Below are 25,901 nucleotides of genomic sequence, written 5' to 3' on the forward strand. Positions count from 1 at the left end.
CACAATCGGGTCACGCCGAACAGACGAACGCACGCAGCTCCAGCTCAGCCGAACCGAGCCGAACGGAGCCGGGAGGAGCCGACTGGACCCGAACCGAGCCGGGCACAGCCGATTGGAGCCGATTGGAGCCGATTGGAGTCGATTGGAGCCGAGGTGAGGAGCCGTGTGAGGGAAGATGCGCCCGGTGGCCCGGGACTCGCGATGGCCCCGCAGCCGCTCCGCTCCCTCCCCGCCCGCTGCCCCCCGGGACCCGCGATGGCCCCGCAGCCGCCCCGCTCCCTGCCCTCCTCCCTCCCGGGACCCGTGCGACCTCGCTGCTTCTCGCCCTGCCAGAGCCCCGGGACCGCCCGCGCTGCTGCATGGCCGGGAAGAAGCTGATCGTGGTGTTCGGGGCCACCGGTGAGTGCGCGGGGAGAGACCCGGGCTGTGCCTGCGGCCGGCGAGGGGCGGAGGCCTCGGTGATGCCCGAGCGGCCGGGGGGTGAGGAGGGTGAGCGGTGCGGGCAGCGAGCGGGGCTCGGCGCTTGTGGCGGTCGGGCCGCTCCGTCCCGCGGCCCCAGCGCGTCCCGGGGCCCCGGGGCCCGTCCTGACCGGCTGCTCCCGCAGGGGCCCAGGGCGGCGCCGTGGCCCGGGCGCTGCTGGACGATGGGAGCTTCAAGGTGCGCGCCGTGACCCGGAGCCCCAGGAAGAAGGAGGCGGAGGAGCTGAGGCGCAGGGGAGCCGAGCTGGTGAAGGCAGATCAGGACGATGAGGCATCGCTGGAGCAGGCCTTGGCCGGTGCCTACGGAGCCTTTATTGTCACCAACTTCTGGGAACACTGCAGCAAGGAGAAGGAAATCGAGCAGGTACCTGTCCTGACATTAACTGGGACCATGTGCGGAATGATCTGGCAGCAGGGACAAAGTGGGGACAGCTCTTGGAGCATCTGTGGCAGCCTTGATGGTTTGAGTAGCTAGTCCAGAAGACCCCAAGGCCTCACAAACACCAGGTCCCAGTTCTTGCAAAGCCAGGACTTGTTCTCTGTTCCCTCATAGTGGCATGGCTCCAGGGTCTGATGCCTTCAGGAATTGATAAATTTGTTACAGAGAGCCCTTCCCAGGAGCTGGAGTAGCAGGAGTGGAAACACTTGGCTCCTCAGAGCCTTCCCAGGGCAGAGCTGAGACAGTCACTACCTGCAGACCTGTAGCTCTCTGTGCTTGCAACTTTGGGGCCAAAACCCTGCAGTATCAGAGATTCCAAGGGTGGTGCTCACGCCAGTACAGATACTGCAAGGTGGCAGTTGCCACGCCTGGATGGCAACAAACAAAAAAGATAGTTCAGGGCAGGTATGTTAGCCAGGCAGGTTTTTTGCATGTTTGGTGGAGCAGCAAGCTCCAAAGCTGGAGGGTGTGTGGTCTTTCTGAAGTAGGACGGAGTAAGGAGAGAATTCAGCTCCACCTGGACAACTCACTGTGCTCCCAGCTGAGGGCTGGTGGGGGTTGGATCCTCCCCAGAGGGAAGGGGGTTGTGGGGATGATGGGGGTGTCCCATTCTCCTCTTCATGGCTGGTTTCCCCCTTGGCTCAGGGACGGCGCCTGGCTGATCTGTCCAAGCGCCAGGGCCTGCACCATGTGGTGTTCAGCGGCCTGGAGAACGTGCAGCAGCTGACAGGGGGGCAGCTGGAGGTGCTGCACTTCGATGGCAAAGGCGTGGTGGAGGAGCACTTGCAGAAAATCAGGGTTCCCACCACCATCATCCGCCTGCCCTTCTACTTTGAGAACTTCCTCTCCATCTTCAAGCCGCAGAAGGCCCTGCAGGGAGACGCCTTTGTGCTGGGTAAGGAGGAGCTCTGCTCTGTGGGTCACTCTGCTGTGACTGTCCCACTGTGCCTGGGACAGACTGCCAGGGCTCTGGGCTGGTAGTGTGAAGAGGCCTCTCCCAGCTTGACCACAGCAAGCTGCATGATGGTCTTCAGGCCTGTTTGGTGGCCTGCAGGAAATCCCCAGGATGCTGGGCCTGTTTGTGGTGCTGAGGGCTGTTCTGCAGATCCTAGAGCAGCTCTGGACACCCCAAGTGCCTGCATTTGGGATGGTGGAGCTCTGGACACCCCAAGTCCCTGCATTTGGGATGGTGGAGGTTGTGGGGCTACAGGTGACTCACAGTGTTGCTCTGCTGTCAAGGTCTCTCAGCTCAGCCCTTGCTCTCCTGCCTTGCCATGCTGATGGGTGCTCTCATCCCTCTCTCACCTCATGTCCAGAGACTGAAAACTCTGCTGTACCTGTTTAGAGCTGGGCTGCACTGCAGCTGGGATCAATCTCTCCATACAGAGCTGCCCATGGGGGACACCCCCATGGATGGGATGGCTGTGGAGGACCTTGGGCCTGTTGTACTTTCCCTGCTGAAGTCCCCAGGGGAGTACATTGGCCAGGTGATAGGACTCAGCACGGGCAAGCTCACCGAGGCAGAGTACGCTGCCATCCTCTCCCAGCAGACGGGCAAGACTGTGACAGCCAGCAAGGTAGGAAGTGTCCCTTGGTGTAGGTGATGCTCCTGAGGGACTCACAGCTCTTTTTGGTACAGCCCAGCAGCGACACTGCCCTGTTGGTATTGTCACTGAGCTCGTGCCTGTGGAGCACACAGCTGTACCTGGGCAGGTCTGGGCCTGGCTCTGAGGGATAACTGAGCTGGGAGGTCTCCAGCAGAGCCAGGGATGGGCACCTACCCAACAGGTTTCCGCTGGGTGCCCTTGCCTTCAGCAGGGCTTCCCCCAGGGCTTTGCTGTGTCACCATTACAACAGACCTGGCCTCTGTGCAGTGTCACTGTTAACAACACCCCTGAGCACTCCCTGCTCTTTGTGACTTCTTTTTAATCTTTGTTTGCAGTTCACTTGTGCCTCAGGCAGCCAGTCCAATGGATGAGGGGTATGGTAAAGTGCATTTCATTAGAAACAACGCCCCTGGGTTGCTCTCTGCAGGTTCTGCCCTCTCAGAAGTGCAGTGAACCAAACCCTTTGATTCAGGCAGGGATGTTTTGGGGTGCCTCCTGGACCACCCAGTTTCTAGACCCCCTCAGCCATAGCTCTGGTGTGAGGAAGGGCTCCCTCATAGCTGCTCCAGCCCCTGGCCAGCTGTGCCAGAGCTGGGGGTGGCCCTAGGCTGGCTGGGCTGTTCCTTTGCCCAACCCCAGAAGTGCCCTGCAGAGCCCTCCGCACCAGTGGCCATGCTGTGACAGGCTGCTCTACCAGAGCCCTCATCCCATCCCCTCAGAGGCTGAGGGGGAAGCCCAGCAGGCTCTGAAAGAGTTTTCCCCCAATTCTGTTGGCAGATGTCCCCTGAGGAGTACGAGAAGCGGGACTTCCCTGGGGCCCAGGAGTTGGCTGCCATGTTCCGTTTCTACGCCCTGAAGCCAGACCGCAACGTGGCCCTGACCATGAAGCTGAACCCCAAGGCCCGCACCTTCCAGCAGTGGGTGGGGGACAACAAGCATGCCTTCTGAGCCTCCCCTCCCTCCTCTGCCTCCCTGCTTTCTGCAGCAGGTAGGGGCACCTGGCTGAGGAGGTGAGGAGCCCTGGGCCGTTCTGCCTTCCCAGCAGTGCCTCAGGGAGAGGCTGATCTGCCCCAGCTGGGGAGAGCTCAGCCCACTTGCTGGTCCATGTGTGTGCTCCTGCAGCGTGGTTGGGACTATTTAGGCAGCTAGAACAAGAGGAAGGGCTGGACAGTACAGGCAGAGGGGTGGCAGAAGTGCTGCCTTTGCACTCTGTCCTAAGGGAGGTGTTGCTTTAGTCACTGTGGGTGTTTTAGGGTGGTGGGGCCTTGTTTTCCCGGGATCATTTCCTTTCCCAGGCAGCTCTGAGCATATGGCAGCACGTGGGAGGCTGAAGGTGTGTACTCCAAAGGCAGTGCCTCTGGGGCAGGTATCCATGGCCAGGGCTGCCACAGGCTCCTAAGCAAACACAACACAGGGATTTCTCCATGGATCTGGTTTGGGCCCTGCAGGTGAGCCACTGGAGAGATGGAGGCTTTGTGTCACCCCAGTAAGCAGGGACTGCAGTGACTTCCTGTGAGTCTAACACAAAAGCTGAGCCTGATTCCTCATCATACAGCTCTGGCCCTGGTCCTTGGGCTCCTGGGCTAATTTCAGTCACTGTCCCAAGGAGCTGAGATAAAACTCAACTTCTTCTAGACTGTCCAAGGTTCAGTGGAAAAGCCCCTTCCCCCTCATGTGCCTAAAGTACTGCTCAGATAGGGCAGCTTTGTGTTTAAAGTCAATCCCAGCCCCTAGCAATGCTTGAGCCATCCAAACCTGTCCCCTCCTTGTCCCAGAGACCTTCATCATTCCTGTTAGGAGGGGAGGGAAAGGGGCTGACAGAGCAGGTGGAAGAGTAGACAAGGCAGCAAGGCACAGCACGTGTTAAATATCTTTATGAAGTCCATCTTATTTACATGGGTACAGAATCACTTTACAGAAGTTTAATCAGGAGGCAACGCGTGCTTTATTTCAGCAAATTAAGAAGGGCAAGACTACAGCACGTCCCTGTTGAACTGGTGTTGAACTGATTAGTATGGGGGCTGATGGTACCTGCACAGTATCACAAACACAGCAGGCTACAGTAACCATGGAATACTCACTGCAAGAGCTCAGCTCCATCTGGAAGGAGTGATCCACCTCACTTGCACTCTCACACAAGTAAAACAACGATGCTCTGACCAATCCTTTACGCTACGGGTGTTGCACTAAAGTAATAAAAGATTTTTGTCCCCAACTGGCAAAGGGCTCAGTGATCGACTTGTACCAGTCCAGAAGCAACAGCAGTTGTGTGGTAACTTTAGTTATTTGGGGGATAAACTTGAGGCAAAGTGCAGATTCCATCACTGCTCTGTGCAGGCAATCAGCAGGATAGAGAAAGCCCAGGGCTGTGAGGGAGCCAGGCCAGCTGGGCTCAGACAACACCCAGCCACAGGGAGATTCCACTTGGAGCTGTGCAGGGCAGCAGGGCTGTCATGAAGACAAGGTTAGACCTTCCTAATCCACCAAGTCTCCTGGAGAGTTCACCAAGCACACCTGGCATTCCAAAGGGCACCTGAGTGAGCAGCTGGTGGGCTTGGCCTCCATACAGCAAACTGCTGCTCTGTGCTGGGCTATTTATTTCACATTTCCTCTGGTTTGGATTCTAAATAATACTTCAACTTTAGCTTTTACCAAATAAGCTTCCAGCAGCAGTAGGGTTGTGGAGCAGCCTCCAGAGAGCCACACTTCTGCTAAGCTGTTTTTTTCCTTCACTGCCATTTATTAGGACAGTGGGTGGGGTTGGTGTTGGTGCCTCGGTGGTCCTTGGCCTCTCCAGCTGGGATTCTTGCTGTGCTGCTGACTGACATCCTGTGTTCTCCAGAGCCTGGCTGCCAGAAAGATTCACCCCCAACTGCACGGATGACCTGCTGCTGCTGGCTCCTAGTTCCCAGTAGAACGCTTTCCTGCAGTTGGAGTGAGAGGAAGGTTACAATTTCCTGGCTGTATCAGCAGCACACAGCACACAGCTCACTTTGGGAGCACCTCCCCTCCTGACCTGCTGTCACACTGTCACCCCTACAGCACAGCCAGATTTGAAGCCTACAAAGATGCAAAGCTGAGCCCCTGGAATCCCAGACTCTGTGTCTGCTACAGATGATTCCAAATCTTGGTGCTCCCTCATGACAGGTCAGCACCAGCTGAAGCACCTGGGTTGCACTGCAGTGATGCATGGTGGGCTTTGCTGTGCTCTGTGACAAAGGCTGGCTCCTCCCTGGTGCTGTAAGCCCATGGCAGGGGTGAATCCAGCCCGAGAGTGCCAGCACCAGTGGCTCTGCAGCCCAGGATTTGTGTGGCAGAACCCGGTCCCAGTGGGACCAGCTGATGGGAACACGCTCAGTGCTTGGAACTGGGCACGGCTCCAGCAGCAGAGCTGCAGGGGAGGCCAGCCACCTCCCCAAGGGAGCACCCAGCATCTGTGCTGCTCTTTGCTGCAGCAACAATGCACTTTAATCCCTGGTTTGTTGCTCCAGGTCCCAGGGGACAGCTAGGGCTGGAAGGCCTGAGGCTAAGTGAGAAGCAACGCTGTGCTATTGTGCTTCCACCTCCCAAGAAGTGCTCAGTGTGGGGGAAAGACAACAGTGAAACACAAGAGACCTCCTACCTCGGATGGGGTGTCAGGAGGTAAACATTTTCTTAAGTTTGGAAAGGAATCCCTCCTTGTTCTCCTGAGCCTCAGGCCTATCCCCGCCTGCGTCAGCGCTAGCCGTGGCCCTGCCACCTGGACACAAACAGCAAAGGGCTGCAGTCAGACACATCTCCCACCAGGACCAGAGGGCTGCTTGGGACAGGGAATGGCCAGGAGAAAGCAGCTGGTTGTGCTGCTCCCTCGTGTCCAGGGCTGCACCTGGCAGCGAGCCACAGGACTGGACCCCTTGCAGTGGAAGCACTGGAGAGCCTGGATCCCAGGAGTGGAAAAGCCAACCATGAGCTCAGGTGCTGAGCTGTTCCCTTCCCCTCTCCCCAGCCCTCCAACTGGCAAGGGAATTCTTGTGCTGCACAATTGAGTCAGGCACCCCACAGGCTTTGGAAACAAGTACTTGGAACTGAGAGTCTGCCATTAAAAACAAATGGTGAACTCAATCACAGCCAGCCAGGACTTTTACAGGGTTAAAAGGTCTATGCTGGTGGTCTCTGAAACAGGTTCTGCCTGTTTCAAGGTTGTGTCCTTGCAAAGCAGTGCAAAACCACACCAGGAGCCTGATTTGTGTCACTGCAAGCAATGCTCTCACAGTATCACGCAGAAAATTAACTCATGTAGAATGAAAAAGGCTGCAAGTATTTCAGACTGACTGTCTAGATAAGGAATGTTAAAATTGCCCTGTATTAACAGGTCCTGAGAATTTGTTTGTCCCTCTGAAGTGGCTATTACAAGAACAAAGGAGACCTGTTTGCTAATCTGCTTTTTTCTACAGTAAAACCATCAACAACAAGATGCCAAATGCCCCCTTGAGCTTTCTTTGTGCACAGAGAACTCGGAGTCTGGTGCTCCCCAGCCTCCCCGGGCTGAGTCTGGGCTCGGACTGATGCAATGGGATGAAATCCCGAGGCAGGACACGCCTCCCTCAGCACAGCCTGTCTCTACACTGCAACCTACTGGCCTTGTTTTAACTCACCTTGCTGCTTCATCATGGTAAAAACTGGCAGGTTTGCTTTTTAAAAAAATTCGTTTGAAGAGGTTATTTTTCCTCTTTGGCACACAAATGCCTTTAAAAAAGCTGGAATGCAAATTCAGTGCTCAGAGCTCTGCCCTTCCCCCAAGGCTGACTGTAATATAGGAAAGACATATTTTCTGTATGTATAATTACTATAAAACAGAACACTGGGAAGTATTTGGCAGATCCTGCACTTAAGCCTATACTCCTCACAGGAGAGCAGATCCTGGGATCATTCAACAGCTCCAAAAGGCTCTCACCTTTGCCTAGTCACAAATGCCCTGTTTGGTTTCAAACCAAAACCAAAATCCAATGGGCTTTAAGAAGTTCATTGTTTCAATTAAGCAAAGAAAAAACTACTTTCCAGTAGTGAGACACAGAGCTCCTTCCTTACTATGTTACCACGTTGTGCCTTTAGCTGCTGCCTCTTCAAGCACCTCATCCCTGAAACTTAGGACACAATTGCTGAATCTCAATTTTCCATCTGGAGCTGGAGAGCAGCTCCACAAAGCTCCCAGCTGCCTTCACTCCTCCACCATGCTGGACACTGTCCACTGACCAGAGCTGTCACTGCCACCAGTGGACACTCCTAGCCCAGGTTTCCCCACTCACCCAGAACTCAGCCCCAGCAGAAACCCCTGTCAGCATTCCAGGAGGAGCAGCCCTGCTGTGCTCAGAAGCACACTGGACTGGGATCCAGCACACAGGAAATTGGCCTGAAGCACATCTGCTTTCCTGCCTCAAGGCAAGTCCTGGCACAGGGGAAGCAGGGAGCAGGAGGCATTCATCAGCACAGCTTGTCTGCACCCTGGAGTACTCAGAGCCTGCTCTCTGTTCACACATTTGCCCAGTAAGTACAGCAATAGAGCTTCCTGGGAAGAGGCTGCCTCCCTGCTGAGTGCTACAGCCTGTTAATACCACAGCAGAACTACTTCTGTTAACCAGGCTGTGCTGCCACAGACCTGACGGTGCCCCTGGCTCACCCTGCTCCCCAGGAGTGCTCAGGGAACACTCTGCACTCCCACAGCAGCTGCCCAGGGAAGGGGCAGCAGTGTCCCTGCTCACCTGAGGCTGTGTTGGTGACCCCGTTCACGGTGCCCTCCACGTCGGTCTCGTCCTCGGCGTAGCTCATCATTAAGGCTCGCTGGCGATCCGTCAGCCTCCTGTGGCACCAGGACACGGGCTCAGGGGTGGCCTGGGCTCCCACAGCCTCCCAAACCTCCCCCAGCAGCACCGACAGTACATTGTGTAGGAATACACCAGGAATCCATGTGCTCTTTAAATGAGCCATCTATGAGGAACGATCTCCAGTGGAAGAGGGGACATAGGACTCACTGCATTTCACCTCATAGAATTTTCACAACTTTTAAACAACATTTTTTGTGAAAAGTTCTTAAGATTTCACAGGAACTTGTTTTAGCTCTACTTACTGAGGAACTTTTATCTTTATGTGGATGTAGTGGTCTCCGTAGCCATAGCTGTTGACCTTGGGAATGCCTTTCCCACTCATTCGAATTCTCTGGTCTGGCTGAATACCAGGGGGTATCTATAAACACAAAGGTGTCACATTTATTACTCTAATTAAACATTTAGATAATAATTACACAGCTATAAAAATTATCTGCTTCTCTAACAAGCTCTAAAATAGGATGGGAGAGCTCTTGTATGCTCATGCATTGGACACATCCCAAAGCTAAGCCAGTAAGGATGGAAAAGCTTTTGAAGGAATCAGTAAAGAACCTGACACAGCCTGTAGCCCTGTAGTTTGGGGTTTGTCTAGCAATCCCTTTCTTTCCCTGTCCCTACACAGCAACAGGAAAGAAGCTGTGACCAGGCAGGTCACAAACTACCCAAGGCTCAATCCTGAAGGAGTCTGAAACGGAATACTGGCAGACTTGGGAGATTTTGCCCACCTTTGCAGCTAAGGAGAAGCCTTTGCTGTGCCCCAGTGATTCATGCCCAGAACAGTGGCACTCACCGTGATGTTGATTGTCTCATACAAGCCTTGACAGCGGGCAGTGCCTCCCAGCACAGCCTGAGCTATGGAGATGGGGAGATCCGAGTGGATATCGGCTCCGTTTCGTCGGAACACAGAGCTCTTCTGAACCTGCAGGGCAGCAAAGTGCCAGAGAGCAGTGAGCACACCATGTTCTCCTGCTACACTGCTCCCAAGGGTCTCAGGAAAAAATATACCATCCCCAAACTGCATGGCTAAGAACTGTGAGTTAATATTTGGTGTCCCAGTGAAACACAGATATCAACATAACTGAATTAGCTAAAGGATTGGAAGGATCCCTGCTTCCTGCCTCAGGAATTCCCTCCCCTATTCCTGCTGTTAGTTCATCCATGTCACTCTGGTTCTGCAGAGACAGCAGAGCCTTGTCCAGCACTCTGAACAGGGGCAAGCCAAAAGTGAGAAGGAAATAAAGCACCTTTGCAGTGGCCTCACAAGCTGGAACAAAATTAAACCCTCCTGCACCATGAAAGAGATGCTGAAAAAAATTTTCTCCTTGACAGGGATGTGTGTGGCAGGAGAAGACACCCAGCAACAGCACAGGTGCACAGCAGCCCTGAAGGTGGATCTGCAGAAGGACACTTCACCAGGCAGCCTCCTGCAGCACCTCCCACAGCTCTCCTCAGCTCTGCCACCCCTGCCAGCAGGAAGCTTCCTCACATTTCCAAGTCAAAAATTGGAGGCATGAAAAGCCTATTCTGCATTTTGATTCACGCTAGCCTAAGGGCCTGGTCCTGGAACAAGCAGGGATTCTTCATGAACAGATTCAAAGTTACCCTCCTTGCTACAATGCAGATCTCCTGCTGTCTCACAAAGTTCACAGGGATCATGTTACCTCAGCTGTTCCAAAGGATCACTGGCTCTTCCTCCTCTGCCCATTCTGCAGTCCTTTCCCAGGCAGTTGAGAAGGGAACAACCAACTTACATCATAAACCAGCTTGGGATACATACCCTGAACGTAATGAAAATTTCTTTCTTCCCCACAGGCATCCGAACTGTCTGCCCGTCCTCAACACCTGCAATCAGAACAGGAGGGAAGGTGACCTTGGGTTAGAACCCACGTGTGACATGGATGCCAACAACTCTTACCAATCCCAAGAGCTGGCCACCACAGCCCAAAGGAGGAGGGGTCAGCACATGTTTATACCTCTGAATTGATCCCTATGCCCCCAACACGTTTTTTACTTCAATATCTACAGAATTTTTTACAGAAATGCATTGGATTAAGGAACACTGCAGCCTCCACAAGCTGCAGGAAAATTACAGGCTGCTCACCCAGGGTGGTCTCAAAGAAGCAAGTCTTACTCCCACCACTGAATTCTCCCCTCTGGTGAGGAAGGCAATCAGCACACCCCTCTGAGCCAAGCCAAGGCTTTCAGGATTCCCACTCCCTCCCCAGGAGGGAGGACAAATGAAAGACCCATGGCAAATGTCAAGGGTCTTGAAAGAAGGGGGTCTGAAAGGGTCTGAAAGACCTTGACGAATGTCAAGAACAAATGAAAGACCTAAGGCAACAAAACTTTTGGAGATTCACTCTTCAGAACCTGCCTAGGATTACCCAGGCAAGAACCAAAGCTCAGGAAGGGCAGAGCAAACATATCCATGGCCAGAGGACAGACATATCCTGTTCCATTGCCAAACTCTCAATCTGCTTTGTTTTAAAGACCATTTCTCTGCAGCAAAACGTCTTACACTGCTCCCCCATTTGCACCTAATAGTGGCAGTAAATAACTACAGCTCTTTAAGAGAGAGCAGCAGATAGATACAGCACTGACCAGCTGGCACAGGAACCATCACTGTCTTCTTCTGTTTGGTCTGCCCCGTGCCCCGGCACATGACACAGGGCGTGGTGATGATGGAGCCGCGGCCGCCGCAGCGCCGGCACGTGGAGCGCATCACGAACGGGCCCGTGTTCATCGTCTCCTGGAGGGAACAAACACACCTTGGGAAATGATGAGTACTCACATGGGGCTTCTCACACAGCACCTTGGAGCTCTGATCACACACACACACCCTGTCAGGACACAGATTCCCTTCAGACACTGGCTCTGAAATCCACTCGCCATCCCATGCCGATTGCCACTGAACACCACCAGTACTACAAGTGTCAGGTGGTGAGGGCAAGGCAAACACACCACCCTCAAAGTCTAGGCTTTAATGTACAAGGAGGAACAAAGCTCCTTACAGTGCTACAAATGCCTATGTTCTGATGAATCCAAGGACAATCCATTTACATGGATTACTGCCAGTGTCCAAGGAAACCTTATGGTGACTAAGCCCTGGACTGAACCACTGAAGCACATAAGGAATCCAATGCATGGAAACCCAAAGCCTGCAGCTCCATCATCACCTGCATCTTCTTATTTTATGATTACCCTTGGGTTTTCACCACCTTCCTCCACCCCCCAAGTCAAAAATACCCATTTATTGCCCGAGGAATTTCAGAGCTATGTTAAATTCATTCATTCATATACATTACATTCAGAGTACATACATATACATTACATTCAGAGTTACATTATATTCATATGGTTTGTGGGATGTGCAGCAGCAGAGGATCCAGCCTGAAGGCTCATGCTTTCAGCTGGGCACAGCACTTTAACACAAAGAAAATCTTCCTAGTGCTTATTAGCATCAAGCTGACATTAACTCAGCTTTGCCTGAGATAAGCTGATGAGTGTGGTGAGAATTTTTCACCATGGAATGAAGTGATTCTCCCCAGGAAGGGGAAGCACAGACCTGATGTCCTGCTCAGCACTTACCATGCCCGTGCCATTGCAGTAGTGACAGCGCTGAGCTTTGGTGCCAGGTTCGTGTCCTTTGCCATCACAGCGCACACAGGAGTCCTGGATGTTCACCACAATCTCCTTGTTGACACCTTTTGCAGCTTGGGTGAATGTCAAATCCATGATATACTGCACAGGAAACATGGGTATAGAGCCATGACTGAGGTGTGGCAGGGTCTTAAGCAGACTGAGAACAGTCCAGGCTAAACATCAAACATTTAAATGCTTAAAACAGAAATTCTCAGTAAAGATGACTGATCAAAAGAGGAATTTCTCCTTATATGAAAAGTGTAATTTTTAGTAAAACCAGGAGTACCAAACACCAAACATTTCTGAAGACAACACATGAACCATCAACATTTAAAGGAGCATTTAGCTGCAGCACAAAGAACAGATTTTATTATGGGCCTCACTGCAACATGAAGCTAATTAAGTTGCAAAATTAAGCCAATTAAGCAGCCAAACATATTGCTGGAAGGCCTGGTTTATAGTTACAAGGTGTTTTGTGGGTTTTAGCATTACAGATCAAAGCAGGCATAGGTAAATCAAGCTGCAGCAGAAACTGTACCTCTCTAGCAACGGAACTGCTCGGCAGTACTGGGTGGTGTCAGCAAACACCAGAGAAGTAGCTCAAGCCCAGACAAAATATCCTGTCTGGAAGTGTGGGGTGTGTTCCTGCACAGCTGAGCAGAACTATGAGACTCTGCCCATGCCATGGGACACTCACACACTGCCATCCCCAGAAGTAACTCCTTGCTGCAGCTCCCACAGCGCTCTGTGACAGAAGCTGGGGAGAGACACTGCTTTGACTTTCTCATTCCTAAATAAAGGCACCTCTTACCTCCTGTGGCTGGTCAAAAACACTCTGAAAATCGCCGAAAGAGGATCCTGAGAACTCCCCAAAGATCTTCCTGAAGAGCTCCTCGGGGTCGATGGAGGGGCCGCTGCTCCAGTACTGCCGCCCTGCACCAGCCCCGGCCCCGGCTGCGCCGGCCTCGAAGCTCGCCGTGCCGTAGGCATCGTACTGCTTCCTCTTCACCTCGTCACTCAGCACCTGGGGGCAAGAACGGGCACTGCAGGAGCCAGGAGAATCCCTGGCTCTGGGCTCACACCTTCCATCAAGGTCTCACCCAGCTCTCAGCACCACAGGAGTTAGGGACAAGCTGCTGCTTCCCTGGTGATTCTTGGCTCATCACCCGAAAAATGACAAGATATTGCTAATTTATAAAAAGCAGATATAACTTATATTAAACAGCTGATCATTGTTATATCAGCTGGAATCAAAAAACAGGGCTGGGGGAGCACAGTGAAAGTCCCTCTGCCTCAAAAACCTGCTGACAGGTTTTTTGTTTGATTATTTAAACTGACAATAATTCCATGGGACTGATATCCATGCCAGTCACTGCTAAGGAAGGGGAAAACTGAAAAAGCCCAAAGCAGCTTAATCAGATACTTGGACCAAGGAATTTCTTGGGACAGATGTGCCCCAGATTGAAGTGCATCAAAAACCAGCCATGGTTTTACAGGAAATGTTTGCCCTCATCTACCTTCTAGTCTTTCCTCCTTCTCATCACAACAAAATCCTGCTATTACCTCGTAGGCTTCTGCCAGCTGAGAGAACTTCTCCTTCGCTTTGGGGTCGTCCTTGTTTGTGTCAGGGTGGTATTTCTTTGCCAACTAAAAAAACAAAAACCAACTCTTAGGGACAGGCAGGAGTTATTTACTTAAGCATATCTCACATGCCAGGAAAAACACATCAGGCAGAGCCTGACATTCACTAGATGCATTCCCGGGAACTAAAACCCTTAATTTCCTTTATCAACCCAAAATCAGGAACTACAGGAGCTGCTGCTGATTTTCTCATCAATCCCAGATCCTTCTGGAAGGAGACGAGCGATGACAGCACAGGCAGACCATGCTTTGGAAGCGATCCCCAAGGCCATGTGCTGAGCTTCCCCACTGCCTCCTCCCCTTGTCTGCAGCGGTTCCGAACACGGGGATGGATTTGTTCCCTGCCCCAGCGGAGGGGCAGCGCTGGGGCCCGGCGGGTCCCGCCGCACCTGGTAATAGGCCTTCTTGATCTCCTTCTGCGTGGCGGTGCGGGGCACCCCCAGCACCTGGTAATAATCCTCCTTGGAGCGGGCCGCGCTGCTGTGGAAGGCGGCGGAGGCAACGGCGGCAGCGTGTTTCGTCCCTGCGGGAGAGGAGGAAAAGGAGCCGCCGTGAGGGCCGGGCCGGGCCGGGCCGGCTGGAGGAAGGGACACGGCCGGGGAAACAGACTCGCGCCCCACCGTCCCGTCCCGGCCCGCCCGGCCCCGGCACGCTCACCGGCGGCGCAGAGCCCGGCACGGAGCAGCAGGAGGCGGCGCGGGGCGCGGGCGGGCGGGGCGCGGAGCCCGCGGAGCAGCAGCAGCAGCGGCGGCCGCGCGTTCCCCGCCCCGCGCCCCGCGGCCGCCCCGACCCAGCGCGACGCGCTCCCGGCCGCCATCTTGGCCCGCGCGCGGCGCTGCGCCTGCGCACCCTTCGGCGGGGACGGGCCGCGCATGCGCACGGCGCCGCGGCCGTGGCTGCGCGATGGTTACGCATGCGCGGTGCTCGGCAGGGTCGCGGGGATGGCGGCGGGCGGGGGGAGCTGAGCGGTGGCGGGGCCCGGGCAGGGAGTGCGCGAGGATACGGCTGGGACAACCGGGCACTGCCCCCGTGACAGCCTCGTGCGGCAAGGTGCGAGCCCTGCCCTCTGCTCAGCCCTTCAGGGCCGCTCTTCCTCTCCCCTAGCGGGTAACATATCTCCCAGGATGGAATAAAGGCTCTGAAAGCGCAGCGGGTGCAGTGCCAAACGCCCACACTCCCACGGCACAGCAGCCTGGCACGGCACCCACGGCCAGGCAGCACAGCAGCTTTCCTCTGCAGAGGGGGAGGACGATTCGTGCCAAACTTGTCTCTCTCCCGCCCTCGGCACCGGGGCTGGCGCCTCCGAGCGCTCCTCAGGCAGGCTCGGGCCCGCGGCGCGGGGGTGGCTCCGCCGGGCTGAGCGGGGACGGGGCCGTGCCGCTCCCGCTGCGCACAGGCCGCTGTCCCAGCCCGGGTGAAAGCAGGGCAGGAGGCCTGGCCTCCAGCGGCGTGGGTGACAGCCGGGCTCCACCGCGTCCAGAGGGCTCAGATCCAGCGCGCCCTCCTCCTCCTCCCTCCCCGCAGCAGTGAGCACACGAAGGTCTCTGTTCACCGCCGGCTGCCGGCCGAGGAGGAGGCGATCACGCCGAGCCCACTGCACTGCAAACCTCCCGCTGGCCCCGTCCTCCTGGCCAGAGCCCGACGGAACCGCTGCCCTTGCGCGGGAGGAGAGCTGGGTGCCAGCCGGGGGCACAGCGCGGGGTGACCACGAGCCTCGGGGGAAGGGGCCGGGATCCCCGGGACCGCCGGTCAGTCACCCCACGGCTGGCTCCGGTGCCGGGGCTGGAGGCTCTGTCGGGGGTCCGAGGAGCCGGGGCTGGGGTTCTGTGCCCCGCTCGCGGTGACAGCGGGGACGCGGAACACACGGGACACACGTGAGGGGGTCCGGCGGGGCCGGGCCAGGGCCGGGGCGGGGCTCGGGGTGGGCGGAGCGGCCGGGCCGGGCCGGGCCGGGCAGGGCTGGGCACGGCTCGGAGCGGTACAGCCGGAGCACCATGAACCGCTTCAAGGCGTCCAAGTTCCGGCACACCGAGGCCCGGCTGCCCCGCAGGGAGGTGAGCGCTGCGGGACCGGCCGGTACCGGGGGATCGCGGGGGCGGCGGGGCCGGGGCTGCCGGCGGGCAGGGACAGGGACGGGCACGGGTACAGGGCAGGGCCGGCCCCGCCCCGCGGCACCGGCAGGGCGCGGCTCCGGGCCCCGCGGCATCGCCGGTGCGGCGGGGCCGTGCCCGGGTCTCCCGGCCGTGGTGCGGGTGCGTTGCCCGGGCGGCCCCTCCTTGGCACCCGGTGCTGCTCATCCCGGTGTCGGCGGAGGATCCCGGCCCCGGGGCGCTCCGCAGGTGGGGCTGCGAGGGAACCCCAGCCCTCTCTGGCCGGTGCAGCCCCCCTGGCAGGCATGGGGTACCCGTCCCGCGGTGCCTGCTCCCCTCCTGCCTCTGGGCACGGCTGGCACACGCCGTGCATCCCCGGTCCTTGCTGCTCGCTGCCGTTCGGTATCTCGCCGTCCTGGTCTGTGCCAGCCAGGGCACCACGCACTGAGTGTGAAAGGCTGGGCCTTGCTCCTGCCACCCTGCTCTGCCACCCCGCTTCCGCAGGCACGGGGGAAGGGCTGGGCCCCACGGGTGCTCCCGAGCCCCACCACCCTGGCCATGAGCTGTGGAGCTCGGCACCGCTGCGGCCAGGCAGCTCTGGGAGTCTCGTGGGCAGTACAGAGCCATGTGGTGCCCTCTCTGGCCTCTGCTCCATGAATAACCAGCCCCAGTCATGCCAAGTGTCACAATCCATCCTGGCACGGTGCTGGCAGTGGGTAGCCCTGCCCCGCTGTGCCCCAAACCACAGAGCTGGGCCAGGGCAATCTCCCAGGTCCCTGTCCCTACAGATTTGGCAGGGCAGGGGCAGAGATGCAGGGGCAGGACTGAGTGAGTCACATGGGGGGTGTTACCAGGACACACAGCCCTTTTGGGGGCTCCCCGAGCTGGGTACCCTGCACCCAGCACCTCCTCAGCACCGTGGCCATGAGTGAGGCTGCTGCTGCTCCCAGCCCTTGGGTGTGCACACACTCCTTCTCTGTAACTTCCCAGCCAAGCTGTCCTTGCACGCACCCATGGCCTGTGCTCACACGCCTCTGCAAATCCAGCAAGCACCCAAAACATCCTCTGAGCTTCAGCTGTGGGACAGGACACGGTGCCCCCGTGCCCATGGCGTGCCAGCCTCAGTGTGGCTCAGGTCACCGAAATCTCTGTGGGATGAATGTTTGGCTGTGAATCCCAGGGTCCAGATCAGTCACTGGCAGTGGGGAGTGTGGGTGCTGGGACACCTGGCTGTGCAGGACATGGCATCCTACAGGCAGGGACATCCCATCACTACTGTCCTGGTGCTGGTTCCATGGTGGGGGAGCTCTGAGGGGCAGCATGCCCTTGCTGTGTGCAGGATCTGCTGTGCAAGGCCCTTCCAAAAGGCTTTTCCCATTCAGGCATGAAACATATCCTTGGAAGTGAGGCCACGCACTCCCCATAGGGCAGCAGGTGGAGAAGGAAGTCTTGTCACCAAGCCCATCTCAGGTGTCACAGCAGGAAGCTCTGCTGTGTCCCCAGCTGAGCAGCTGTTTATGGAGGCACAAGCAGACACCCGACCTGGCTGGATCGGGAAGCGCAGTGTAAACATCAGGGATCACATCTGATGATGCTCTTCAGGCAGCATCTGCAGGGCTCTGCTGCCAGATGGCCCTTGAGAGCTCACAGTTTGTCCTAGGGATGTAGCCAGGATGGCTGCATGTGCTTTCCTGGCCATGCTGCCACGCTGCAGGGAGGATCACTGCCTTGAGGGCTGCTGCCTGTGTCTGGGGAAACTGTGGGGTCAGGATGGACCAGCTCTGTGAAACCTCACTGCAGGGATCCTGCTGGCACCCCTGGCTGCTGGGGGCTGGATGTGGCTGGTGTCACATCTGGGGACCCAGTGCAGGGTGATGGGATGCAGATAGTGGGGCTCTTATTCCAGGGTCCTGCCCATGCTCCTGGCCTGTTCCCCATGCCCAGTGCAGCCCCCTGCCCGCGTGCTGGGTGTGGGGACAGAAACCTGCCTTTGGCAGGAGAAGGGTTAACAGCTCTGCACAGCTGTGAAGGGAGGAAGTGCTGCAGGAACCCGTGCTCCCTGTCAGGCCTCAAACGGAAGTTGTGCAAGGAGAGAAAACCTGGGGCTCTGGGTTTCCCTTCCCTACCCAGGTATCTGCTCAGTTTGTGGGGTATCCACTGCTCCTGACACCCACTGCAGCTCTGGGCTGCTGTGGGCACACAGACCTGGTGCCAGCCATAAAACACCTGCCATTGCCACTGTCAAGGGTTGGACTTGGCCCTGGGAGTGCCAGGGAGCTTGTGGCCCTGGTGGCCCCTTGAGGTGGGGTGTCTGTGTCGCCTGGAGTGGGGCTGGCTGATGGACACTGTCCCAGGGCCCCACAAGTGCAGTGCTCAGCCCTGGGAAACACTGCAGAGTGGGAGTTTGGTTATGGGGCTGCAATGCAGCTCCTTGGCTGTATGTCCATGTGGGAAGTGTGCTGCTGGAGGTGTTTATTGGCCTCAGTCAGCCACAGCTTGACCCTGTGGTGCTTCACAGCCCAAGAACTTTTGTCACATCCAGATTCTCTGGCACCAGTTTATTGCAAAGACCTCTGAGCGCTTCCCACGGTGAGACAGCCAGAGATGGCACAGTCTGGGAGCTGGGATGCTCCTGTGTCCCACCCTCCAGCCCCTGTGAGGGGCTGTGCTTTGTGGCAGGAGCAGGAGCAGCCACATGGCCCCGGGACACCCCAGAGGTCGGGATAATCCCTCTGGCATCACCAGTCTCCAGCTCTCCATGGGCATGGCAGCTCCTCTGGGGCTGGGGCCTCTGGCCATGCTGTGCCAATGGTCCTGCAGCCCTGCCATAACAAGACAGCCCCTGATAAGTTTTTTCCCTCTGTTTCCCAGGCCTGGATCAGTGGTATCCGAGCAGGCTCTGTCCCCTCCTGTGGCAGCCATGTCAAGGCCAGCTGCTGCTGGATCGCCTTCAGCGCCGAGGCCACCGGTGAGGCACAGCTTGGGGGGTGGGATGGGTTTGTCCCAGGGGTCCCTGTGGGGCTGGGTGGTGGGTGAATCCCCCCAGCCCCAGGGGCACCAGGGTGAGTGGAGGAGGCTTTCCCTGAGATCCCCCAAAGTGCTGGCAGTCCCACACCTCTTGGCTTGCATTGCAAAGCTGGGTGCCCCTCGTGTGTCCCAGGCTGGGGGGATTCCTGACCTGCTCCTGTGCCCTTTCCTGCAGGTGTGCTGGGCATTGTGCCCCTGGAGTGTGAGGATGGGGGCAAGAGGACCATATCCCAGCTCTGCTGCCACTCAGGTGGGTGTCAGGTGCCACCTCCCACCTCTACAGGACATGTTTGGCCCCAGGGGCTGAGTCCAAGCCTGGCAGGCTGTGGTGGGCTGTCTGCCAGGCAAGGGATGTGGGGACCTGCCAGGGACCGTCACCTGAGGGCAGGGTGACACCAGGAGGGGCTCTGCCAGGCTGGAATCAATCCATGCTCCTTCATCTCTCAGGCTGCAGGTAGCTCTTCCTCTCACCCTTCCAGCACAGCCTTTCCACATTACTCATAGCATGCCCTGAAATTCCCAGTACACCCAGTGCCAGGCTGGAGCTGGCATCACTGAGGCATCACTGCCTTCAGTGGCAGGAGGAACAGGCTGGACCAGCAGCTCTGATGTGGGCAGTGAGTGTGGCAGGGAAGAGGCAGTGGCAGCATCACTGTGGCAGAGAAGCAGGGCTCTGCCCTGCCCAGGCACAAGGAGGGGTGGTGCCCACCTCAGGGTGCCCCTCTCCTGGTGTTGGTGCAGCAGTGGCAGCCTGAGGGGCACTGAGCACCCATTTCCCCAAAATTACACCAGAGCAGCAAGATGGGGGCTGGTTCCAGAGCTGCCTCCCTGCGTGTGTGCCCTGGCAGGGCTGCGCAGGGTGCCCAGCCTGTGCCACCTCAGCCCCTGGCACCAGGAGCTTCCTCGGGTTGGAAAAGCAGGCAGGGAGTTCTTCTGCTCCCTGGGGAGCGCCAGAGGGGTGCACAGGAGCCAGCGCCATCCCACGGCTCCCTAATGGGATCAGCAGGAGTCCTTTGAAGCCGGCTGTGGCGGAGCAACGCCTCCGTGGCAGGAATGGATTTTCCCTCCTCCCGGGTGGATGCAGCCGAGCGAGCTGCCTGCTCTTCGTGCCTCCGGGGCCTGTCTCCTGGAAGCAGAAAAGTACACAGTGACCTACTTTTCTGAGCGTGCCAAATGCATCCGAGGGGCTGCTGCTGCTGGTGCCAGCCTTCCTCCCGCCGGGCCCTGCCGCCGGGAGCATCCCTGCCGCTGGCATGCCAGCCCGGGGGTTACAAAGGAGCCTTGTCACCAGCGTGGCTCCAGCAGGACACGGCACAGACACCCTGGGGCTGTCCCTGCTGTTCCCTGTGCCCTGTGGGGGTGTCGGTGCATGGATCAGACAGGGGGATGCCCCTCCAGGGTTCCTACCCCTGCCAAAGGGGTGCAAGTTCCTGAGGGACAGAGTGGAGGGGCTCAGGCACTCACAGCAAAGCTGAGCTGCTCCAAAACACCTTGATGGGGCTGAAACTGCCCCCCACTGCTGAGTGGGTAGGGAAGGAATTGGGCTGGGAAGAGCAAGGGGAAGACACACTGTCTGCAGGGGAAGGTGGGGACAAACTTCTGCCCTTCTCCTTCCAGATGTGGTCACAGACTTTGACTTCTCCCCCTTTGATCAGCTCCTGCTGGCCACAGGCTCTGCTGATGAGACGGTGAGTGCTCAGTGACAGGGGTCCCCCCCAAGGGGACACCTCGTGACCCCCAGGGCGTCTCTGGGAGTCCCTGCAGGGCTGGAGTGATGGGAGTGAGAGGAGCATGGGGTGGAGGGTGCCAGCTTTGGGAGAGCAGAGTGGGACATCCCCAAGGGGACAGAGCACATGGTCAGGGATCAGCCTCCTCCCATGTGGGACCTGATCCCACCGAGCTGCAGTGAGGGATCACCTGGGAATGCTCAGGGACCAAACCCTGGGAAAGCAGCGAGCCCAGGTGGGGCACTGCCAGCACCCAGCAGGGTCCTACTCACCTGCCCTGGCACTGACCCCCCTCTCTCCTGGGGCTGCAGGTGAAGGTGTGGCGCCTCCCCGAGGGTGGCCAGGACATTCCTGGTGGCTCAGGGCTGACCCTGGGGCCCGGGGGGGCCCCGGTGGACACTCTGCAGTTCCACCCCACGGCAGACGCTGTCCTGGCCAGTGGGGCAGGGAAGAGAGTCACTGTGTGGGACCTGGGCCAGCAGCACCCCCTGACAGGTAAGCAGAGCTGTGGCTGCCCATGACACGTGTTCTCCTGTGTGTCTCTCCATGTGTCCTCCCCATGTGTCTGTTCCATGTGTCCTCACTGTGCCAGTGCCTGGGCTCAAGGCCTGACCTCAGTGTCACCAAACAGGCAGCTCAGGTGGCTTTTTTTGGGCAGGGCACCACAGCCCCTTGTGCCTGTGCTGCCCTGCACTCTGATGCAATGGTGTGAAACACCCTGGTACTGCCCTGGGTGTCTGCAGGAGCTCAGCTGGGGATCCCCTGGGTGACAGGTCCCTCTCTCTGCATGCCCAGGGCATGGGTGGATGTGGGTGCTTCCTGACCAGCCTTGCCCAGGCTTCAGCCACCCTGAGGGGGAGAGGAGATGGGTGGCAGCATGGGTCTGTGGCTTTCCCAGGGCTCCTGATCTTTGTATCCAGCTGCCAGCAGCACAGGAACGCTCCCTGCACAGACACAGCAGTGTCCCAGTGCATCCTGCTGCCCCCAGCCCTTTGGAAAGGCCAGGTCATTTCTCCTGGGAAATATTCTGGGTGAGAGAGTGATGGTTCCTGCCCTGTCTGCAGGAGGGACCCTGCTTGATCCTGGCCCTGACTGTGCTTTATCCCCACAGTCCTGGATTCCCACGGGGACCAGCTGCAGAGTCTGACCTGGAAGCGAGATGGGCACCTCCTGGGCACCTCCTGCAAGGTGAGCAGTGCCAGGGGGCACCTCGGGGTGGCACGGCAGGGATGGGCTGGATGCATCCTGATCCTGGGGGGCACCCGTTTCACAGAATCCCAGAATGGTTTGGGTTGGGAGGGACCTTAGAGCTCGTCTCGTTCCACCCTCTGCCATGGGCAGGGACACCTTACCTTAGCCCGGGGTGCTCAGAGCTCCATCCAGTCTGGCCTGGAACACTTCCAGGCATGGGGAGCGTGGAGGGACGGGAAGTTTTGGGGTGGAGAAGGGCAGGAGCGGGGTCAGCGAGCCCGCGGGGAGGCGGGACGGGAGCAGCGCTAGATGGCGCCGGCCGCTCGCTGCGGGACGCGCCGGGAACGCGCGGGGGCCGCGCCCCACGGCGGGGCGAGCGTGCAAAGGAGCGTGCGAGGGGAGTGTGCAAGGGAGTGTGCGAGGGGAGCGTGCAAAGGAGCGTGCAAAGGAGCGTGCAAGGGAGTGTGCGAGGGGAGCGTGCGAGGGGAGCGTGCAAAGGAGTGTGCGAGGGAAGTGTGCAAGGGAGTGTGCGAGGGGAGCGTGCAAAGGAGCGTGCAAAGGGAGTGTGCAAGGGGAGCGTGCAAGGGAGTGTGCGAGGGGAGTGTGCAAGGGGAGCGTGCAAAGGAGCGTGCAAGGGAGTGTGCGAGGGGAGCGTGCGAGGGGAGCGTGCGAGGGGAGCGTGCAAAGGAGCATGCAAGGGGAGCGTGCAAGCCACGAGCCCCCCAGGCCGTGCCGGAGGCCCGGCAGGCAGCTCTGAGCGCACAGCCCCAGCCCCAGGGAGAGCGAAGGGTTCGCGGGGGAGCCCTGGGGGGAGCCCGGAGCCCGGCCCGGCGTGCAGGGATGAGGCAGAGTCCCAGCGCATGGATGGAGCCCCGTGCCCAGCGTGCGAGCCGGGCTCGGGGGTACGAGCCCAAGCCATGCTGGTTGGGGTGTGGATCTGCCCCTGTGCCCTGTGGCTCTGGCTGGGGTGTGGATCTGCCCCCGTGCCCTGTGGCTCTGGCTGGGGTGTGGATCTGCCCCCGTGCCCTGTGGCTCTGGCTGGCACAATGCATGCTCCCCAAACAGCACCCTGGCAGCAGGGCTGGCACCCGGGCACCCCCTTGCTGCCTCTGTGCCCTGCCAGCCATGCCCCCTTTGGCGGAGGGGTGCCAGGCAGGAAGGGGCTCATTCTGCAGCACTGTCAGGATGGCATCTGAGGGTCAGGCTCCAGTCCTGGCCCTACTTGGGAGCCTCCCTCCTTTTCTGGGAGCAGATTTGAATGTGTCAGGGTCCTGGTGGGGTGCTGAGGGTGCCCCCTGCCCACAATGTGGGAGGACACAGTGCAAGCCATCCATAGGGATAGGCATTGCAGGCAGGACAGTCATGGGCAGGAAGGGGAGGGCTGCTCACTCCAGCCTTCTGCCTTTTGCATCCTGACATCCCACTGGCCCCAAGGTCCTTAACCCTCCTCTGTTTTCTTTTATCTCACCAGGACAAGAAACTGCGGATCTTTGACCCCCGAGCAGGCCCAGCTGCCTCCCAGGTATGTCCCCTCTTAGATGTGCTGCAGGCAGCCCTGCCCAGGCTGCAGGGGGGTGAGCTTTGGTCCCCCAAACCATCCCAGCCCTGGCTGGGAGATGCCAGGAGCTGAGGGCAGGGGGAATAGGGCTGTCCTCTTAACCCTGGTGGGGTTCAGCAGGGAACCCTGCCCTCCCACCAGGCCAGGGAGCTCCCCCAGTGCAGTGGCACATGCCAGGAGAGCCCTGTGCGTGTGAGGGCTCTGGGCTCCTGGCTCTGCCCTGCCCTGTGGGAGCTGGACCAAAGGCTCTTGGGCATGAGGACCCAGCAAGGGCAAGGGCTGGGCAGCTGGATCTGCACAACTCAGCAAATAACAGTGATTAGGAAATAAGGAGAGAATTTAAGCCCTGACGTCAAGTTCAAACAGCCTCTTATTAGAGGTTTCCTGTGGCTTGGGGGCTCTGGCTGCAGAAGGGGCTGGAAGCCCTTGGGAAGGGAGGGATGCAGTGGAGAGCAGGGTGAGAGGGCTGCAGTGGACTCTGTCATTCCTGCTGGTGCATCTCCTGCTGCCTGTGAAGCCAATGGCCTCTGGTGACAGTGCCCAGGCACAGTGATGGAAGGGAGCCAGAGCTCCAGGCCTGCACCAGGACTTTCCACCTGCTCCTGCACATAACCCAGGTGCTGAGCTCCCCAAAGGCCCCTGGGTGCTTCCTGCAGTACAAATGATGCCCTGACCCTTCAGGCAGCCTTATAAACACCCCACCACAAAAAATAAACACAAACCCAGCGGTGACACGTGCGGACGAGCCGGGGCAGAGTGCTCCCAGCACTCCAGCGGCCGCCACAATCCTGTCCCGCTCCAGTTGCCTCAGCATGGCTGGAAGATCCCATTCTCTACTCCAAAATTTATCCACTGCTGGCCTCAGTGTTCCCCTCCCCTCCTGGCCCCCCTCCTCCCCCTGCCAGACCTGTCGGCTTGTCTGATGGCGGAGCTGTGAGTGCGATGGGCTCGAGCCAAGTCTCCTGGGGAGGGTGGACTCTGTCTCGCTGAGCTATTAAAAATAACGTGTGAATGATGGTGGCTGTTCAAAGCAGGCAGTTCACTTCCCTCCACTGCTGTCTGATCCAGCCTGGGGCCAGCACTCTGTGTTTGCCAAGAGAAATATGCACCTTCACTGCCGCGGCCCTGCCCGGCCAGCTCGCAGTGCATGGAGATGTTTAGTCTTGGAGAAGTGCTCTGCTGAAGGGGAAAACTTTAAAATGCCATAAATCCTCTGGAAGTTTGCGCAGGGCTTGCTTAGCCAAGAAGAATAACACTCCTGGGTTTTGTTCTTTTCTTTTTTCCCCATTGCTGGAGGGCTGGGTTGGTTGGAAAGTCTCCTTCTCCCCCTGGTTACAGACCCGGGTGATGCTGGGGCCGCCGTGCGATGCCAGCACCTCGCAGGCTCCTGGCTTTGAAGTTGCCTGTTTTTTTTGCAGAGGTGAGCTGCAGGATGGGTTTCCCAGCTGTGCTGGCCCCTGCAGCAGCGTGGGCTGGGTTTCCTCACAGCCAGCACAGGGTCCTGCTCCCGGCTCACCCTGGGCCCTGTGGGGAGCCGAGAGCCAGCCTCAGGCTGCTCCTCCGGCTGGATTTCTTAATTTGCCAAGCCTGCCTCATTAAACATTCCTTTGTTTAGAGCAGGGGAAAAGAATGAGAAGGAGCTAAAATAAGAAGCTCAGGGAGGAGTGGTTGCTCCTCCTCATACCTGATGCTCTCTCAGGTACCATGTGGCACACCCGCTGAGGGTGGGTGACAAGGAGGGTGACTGGCAGGCTGCCCACACCCTGTGGCCGTATCCCCGCCAGGTCCTGACCCCCCAATCCCGGCCACGCCCATAGCAGCTATTTTGAGCATATCCCAGCAGCGGGCAGACGAGTGTGACGCAGCATGGCCGGGGTCTGGCTGACCCCGTGGGGTGCCTGGTATGTACCCGGGGCCATGATTTCCCTTGGGAGAGCATGGCCTCATCCTGCTGGATCCCCATCCCTTTGCTGCAGCCCCTCTGTGAGCATCAGGGCTGTGCTCACACCCTATGGCTGCTCTCAGTGCCCTAAACTGGCAGTGGATAGGCCTGGGCTGCCCTGGGTCCTGCCTTGCCACCCCGTGGGGCCACGCTACTGCTGCTGACTGAGTCCAGGTCCAAGCACCACTGTCCTTCCAGAGAGTTCTGTGAGTTCTGTGCTCTGCCTTATCCCCTCCCAAGGCCACGCTGCCCTGTCCTCCCCTCCCACAGGGCGGTGGTCGCCCTCCTCGCCTGACCCTCCCCCGGAAGCGAGTCATGTCCTCTCCCTTGGCTGTGGCCCTGCCGGGGCTCAGTGTCGCTGGTCCTGCCCTCACCCTCCTGCAATCCCCGTGCAAATCCCTCCAAAGGTCCCTCCCGTGTCCCCCCGGGTCCTGCCCGTGGTGGCACAGGGGACACAAGGCTGGGCAGGGAAGCTCCATACCCATACCTACCCATACCTACCCATACTCATGCCTCAGTGGGTCTCCAGCAGTGTAGGGCAATGATTCAGATATGCCCTGGGCTACTAAGGCAGCATCTCCGTTTGCCCACACCCTCCCCTGGGTACAGAGCCCATGGGCCACGTCCTGCTGCCCCCAGGCTGCTGCGAGGGGCTGTGTGTGCATCTGGCCAGCACCTGGGACAGGCCTGGGACAG

At 58.3% G+C, this 25,901-nt stretch overlaps 3 protein-coding genes across 5 annotated transcripts in view; 2 read left to right on the forward strand and 1 right to left on the reverse strand.

The window, feature by feature from the left end:
* NMRAL1 (NmrA like redox sensor 1) lies at positions 1-4,741 on the forward strand. Of its 2 annotated transcripts, XM_066560675.1 has the most exons (6): positions 1-153; positions 334-399; positions 606-844; positions 1,565-1,814; positions 2,306-2,496; positions 3,304-4,741. In XM_066560675.1, the coding sequence occupies exons 2-6, from the start codon at positions 360-362 to the stop codon at positions 3,472-3,474; spliced, it is 891 nt and encodes a 296-aa protein (XP_066416772.1). In that variant the 5' UTR covers positions 1-153; positions 334-359; the 3' UTR covers positions 3,475-4,741. The 2 variants fall into 2 exon arrangements, with proteins under 2 accessions (XP_066416772.1, XP_066416771.1); XM_066560674.1 differs by lacking the exon at positions 2,306-2,496 and having other exon boundaries at positions 50-153; positions 3,304-3,420.
* DNAJA3 (DnaJ heat shock protein family (Hsp40) member A3) lies at positions 4,385-14,487 on the reverse strand. Its single transcript, XM_066560673.1, has 11 exons — positions 14,328-14,487; positions 14,060-14,193; positions 13,593-13,676; positions 12,841-13,053; positions 11,976-12,128; positions 10,989-11,136; positions 10,165-10,229; positions 9,178-9,306; positions 8,630-8,745; positions 8,265-8,362; positions 4,385-5,450 (listed from the first exon to the last, which is right to left on the reverse strand). The coding sequence occupies exons 1-11, from the start codon at positions 14,485-14,487 to the stop codon at positions 5,428-5,430; spliced, it is 1,323 nt and encodes a 440-aa protein (XP_066416770.1). The 3' UTR covers positions 4,385-5,427.
* A 1,132-nt stretch (positions 14,488-15,619) lies between these two features.
* The window catches only part of LOC136563259 (mitochondrial import inner membrane translocase subunit TIM16-like), a 38,076-nt gene continuing 27,794 nt past the window's right edge, over positions 15,620-25,901 (forward strand). For both annotated transcript variants that reach the window (XM_066560513.1, XM_066560511.1), the window contains exons 1-7: positions 15,620-15,724; positions 18,632-18,728; positions 18,963-19,037; positions 20,405-20,475; positions 20,826-21,009; positions 21,626-21,702; positions 23,177-23,227. In XM_066560513.1, coding sequence (XP_066416610.1) covers positions 15,665-15,724; positions 18,632-18,728; positions 18,963-19,037; positions 20,405-20,475; positions 20,826-21,009; positions 21,626-21,702; positions 23,177-23,227 — 615 coding nt within the window. In that variant the 5' untranslated portion in view covers positions 15,620-15,664. The remainder of the gene's footprint in view (positions 15,725-18,631; positions 18,729-18,962; positions 19,038-20,404; positions 20,476-20,825; positions 21,010-21,625; positions 21,703-23,176; positions 23,228-25,901) is intronic.

Source organism: Molothrus aeneus, chromosome 16, assembly GCF_037042795.1.
Source record: "Molothrus aeneus isolate 106 chromosome 16, BPBGC_Maene_1.0, whole genome shotgun sequence".
NCBI classification, from domain to species: Eukaryota; Metazoa; Chordata; class Aves; order Passeriformes; family Icteridae; genus Molothrus; species Molothrus aeneus.

Coding starts and splice junctions, on each gene's coding strand:
- NMRAL1 (XM_066560675.1), top strand. CDS start 360: ATGGCCGGGAAGAAGCTGATCGTGGTGTTCGGGGCCACCG. Junction 400..605: donor CGTGGTGTTCGGGGCCACCG/GTGAGTGCGCGG, acceptor CTGCTCCCGCAG/GGGCCCAGGGCGGCGCCGTG. Junction 2,497..3,303: donor AGACTGTGACAGCCAGCAAG/GTAGGAAGTGTC, acceptor TTCTGTTGGCAG/ATGTCCCCTGAGGAGTACGA.
- DNAJA3 (XM_066560673.1), bottom strand. CDS start 14,487: ATGGCGGCCGGGAGCGCGTCGCGCTGGGTCGGGGCGGCCGCGGGGCGC. Junction 13,677..14,059: donor TCAAGAAGGCCTATTACCAG/GTGCGGCGGGAC, acceptor TTGTTTTTTTAG/TTGGCAAAGAAATACCACCC. Junction 12,129..12,840: donor TTTTTGACCAGCCACAGGAG/GTAAGAGGTGCC, acceptor TTTCCTGTGCAG/TATATCATGGATTTGACATT.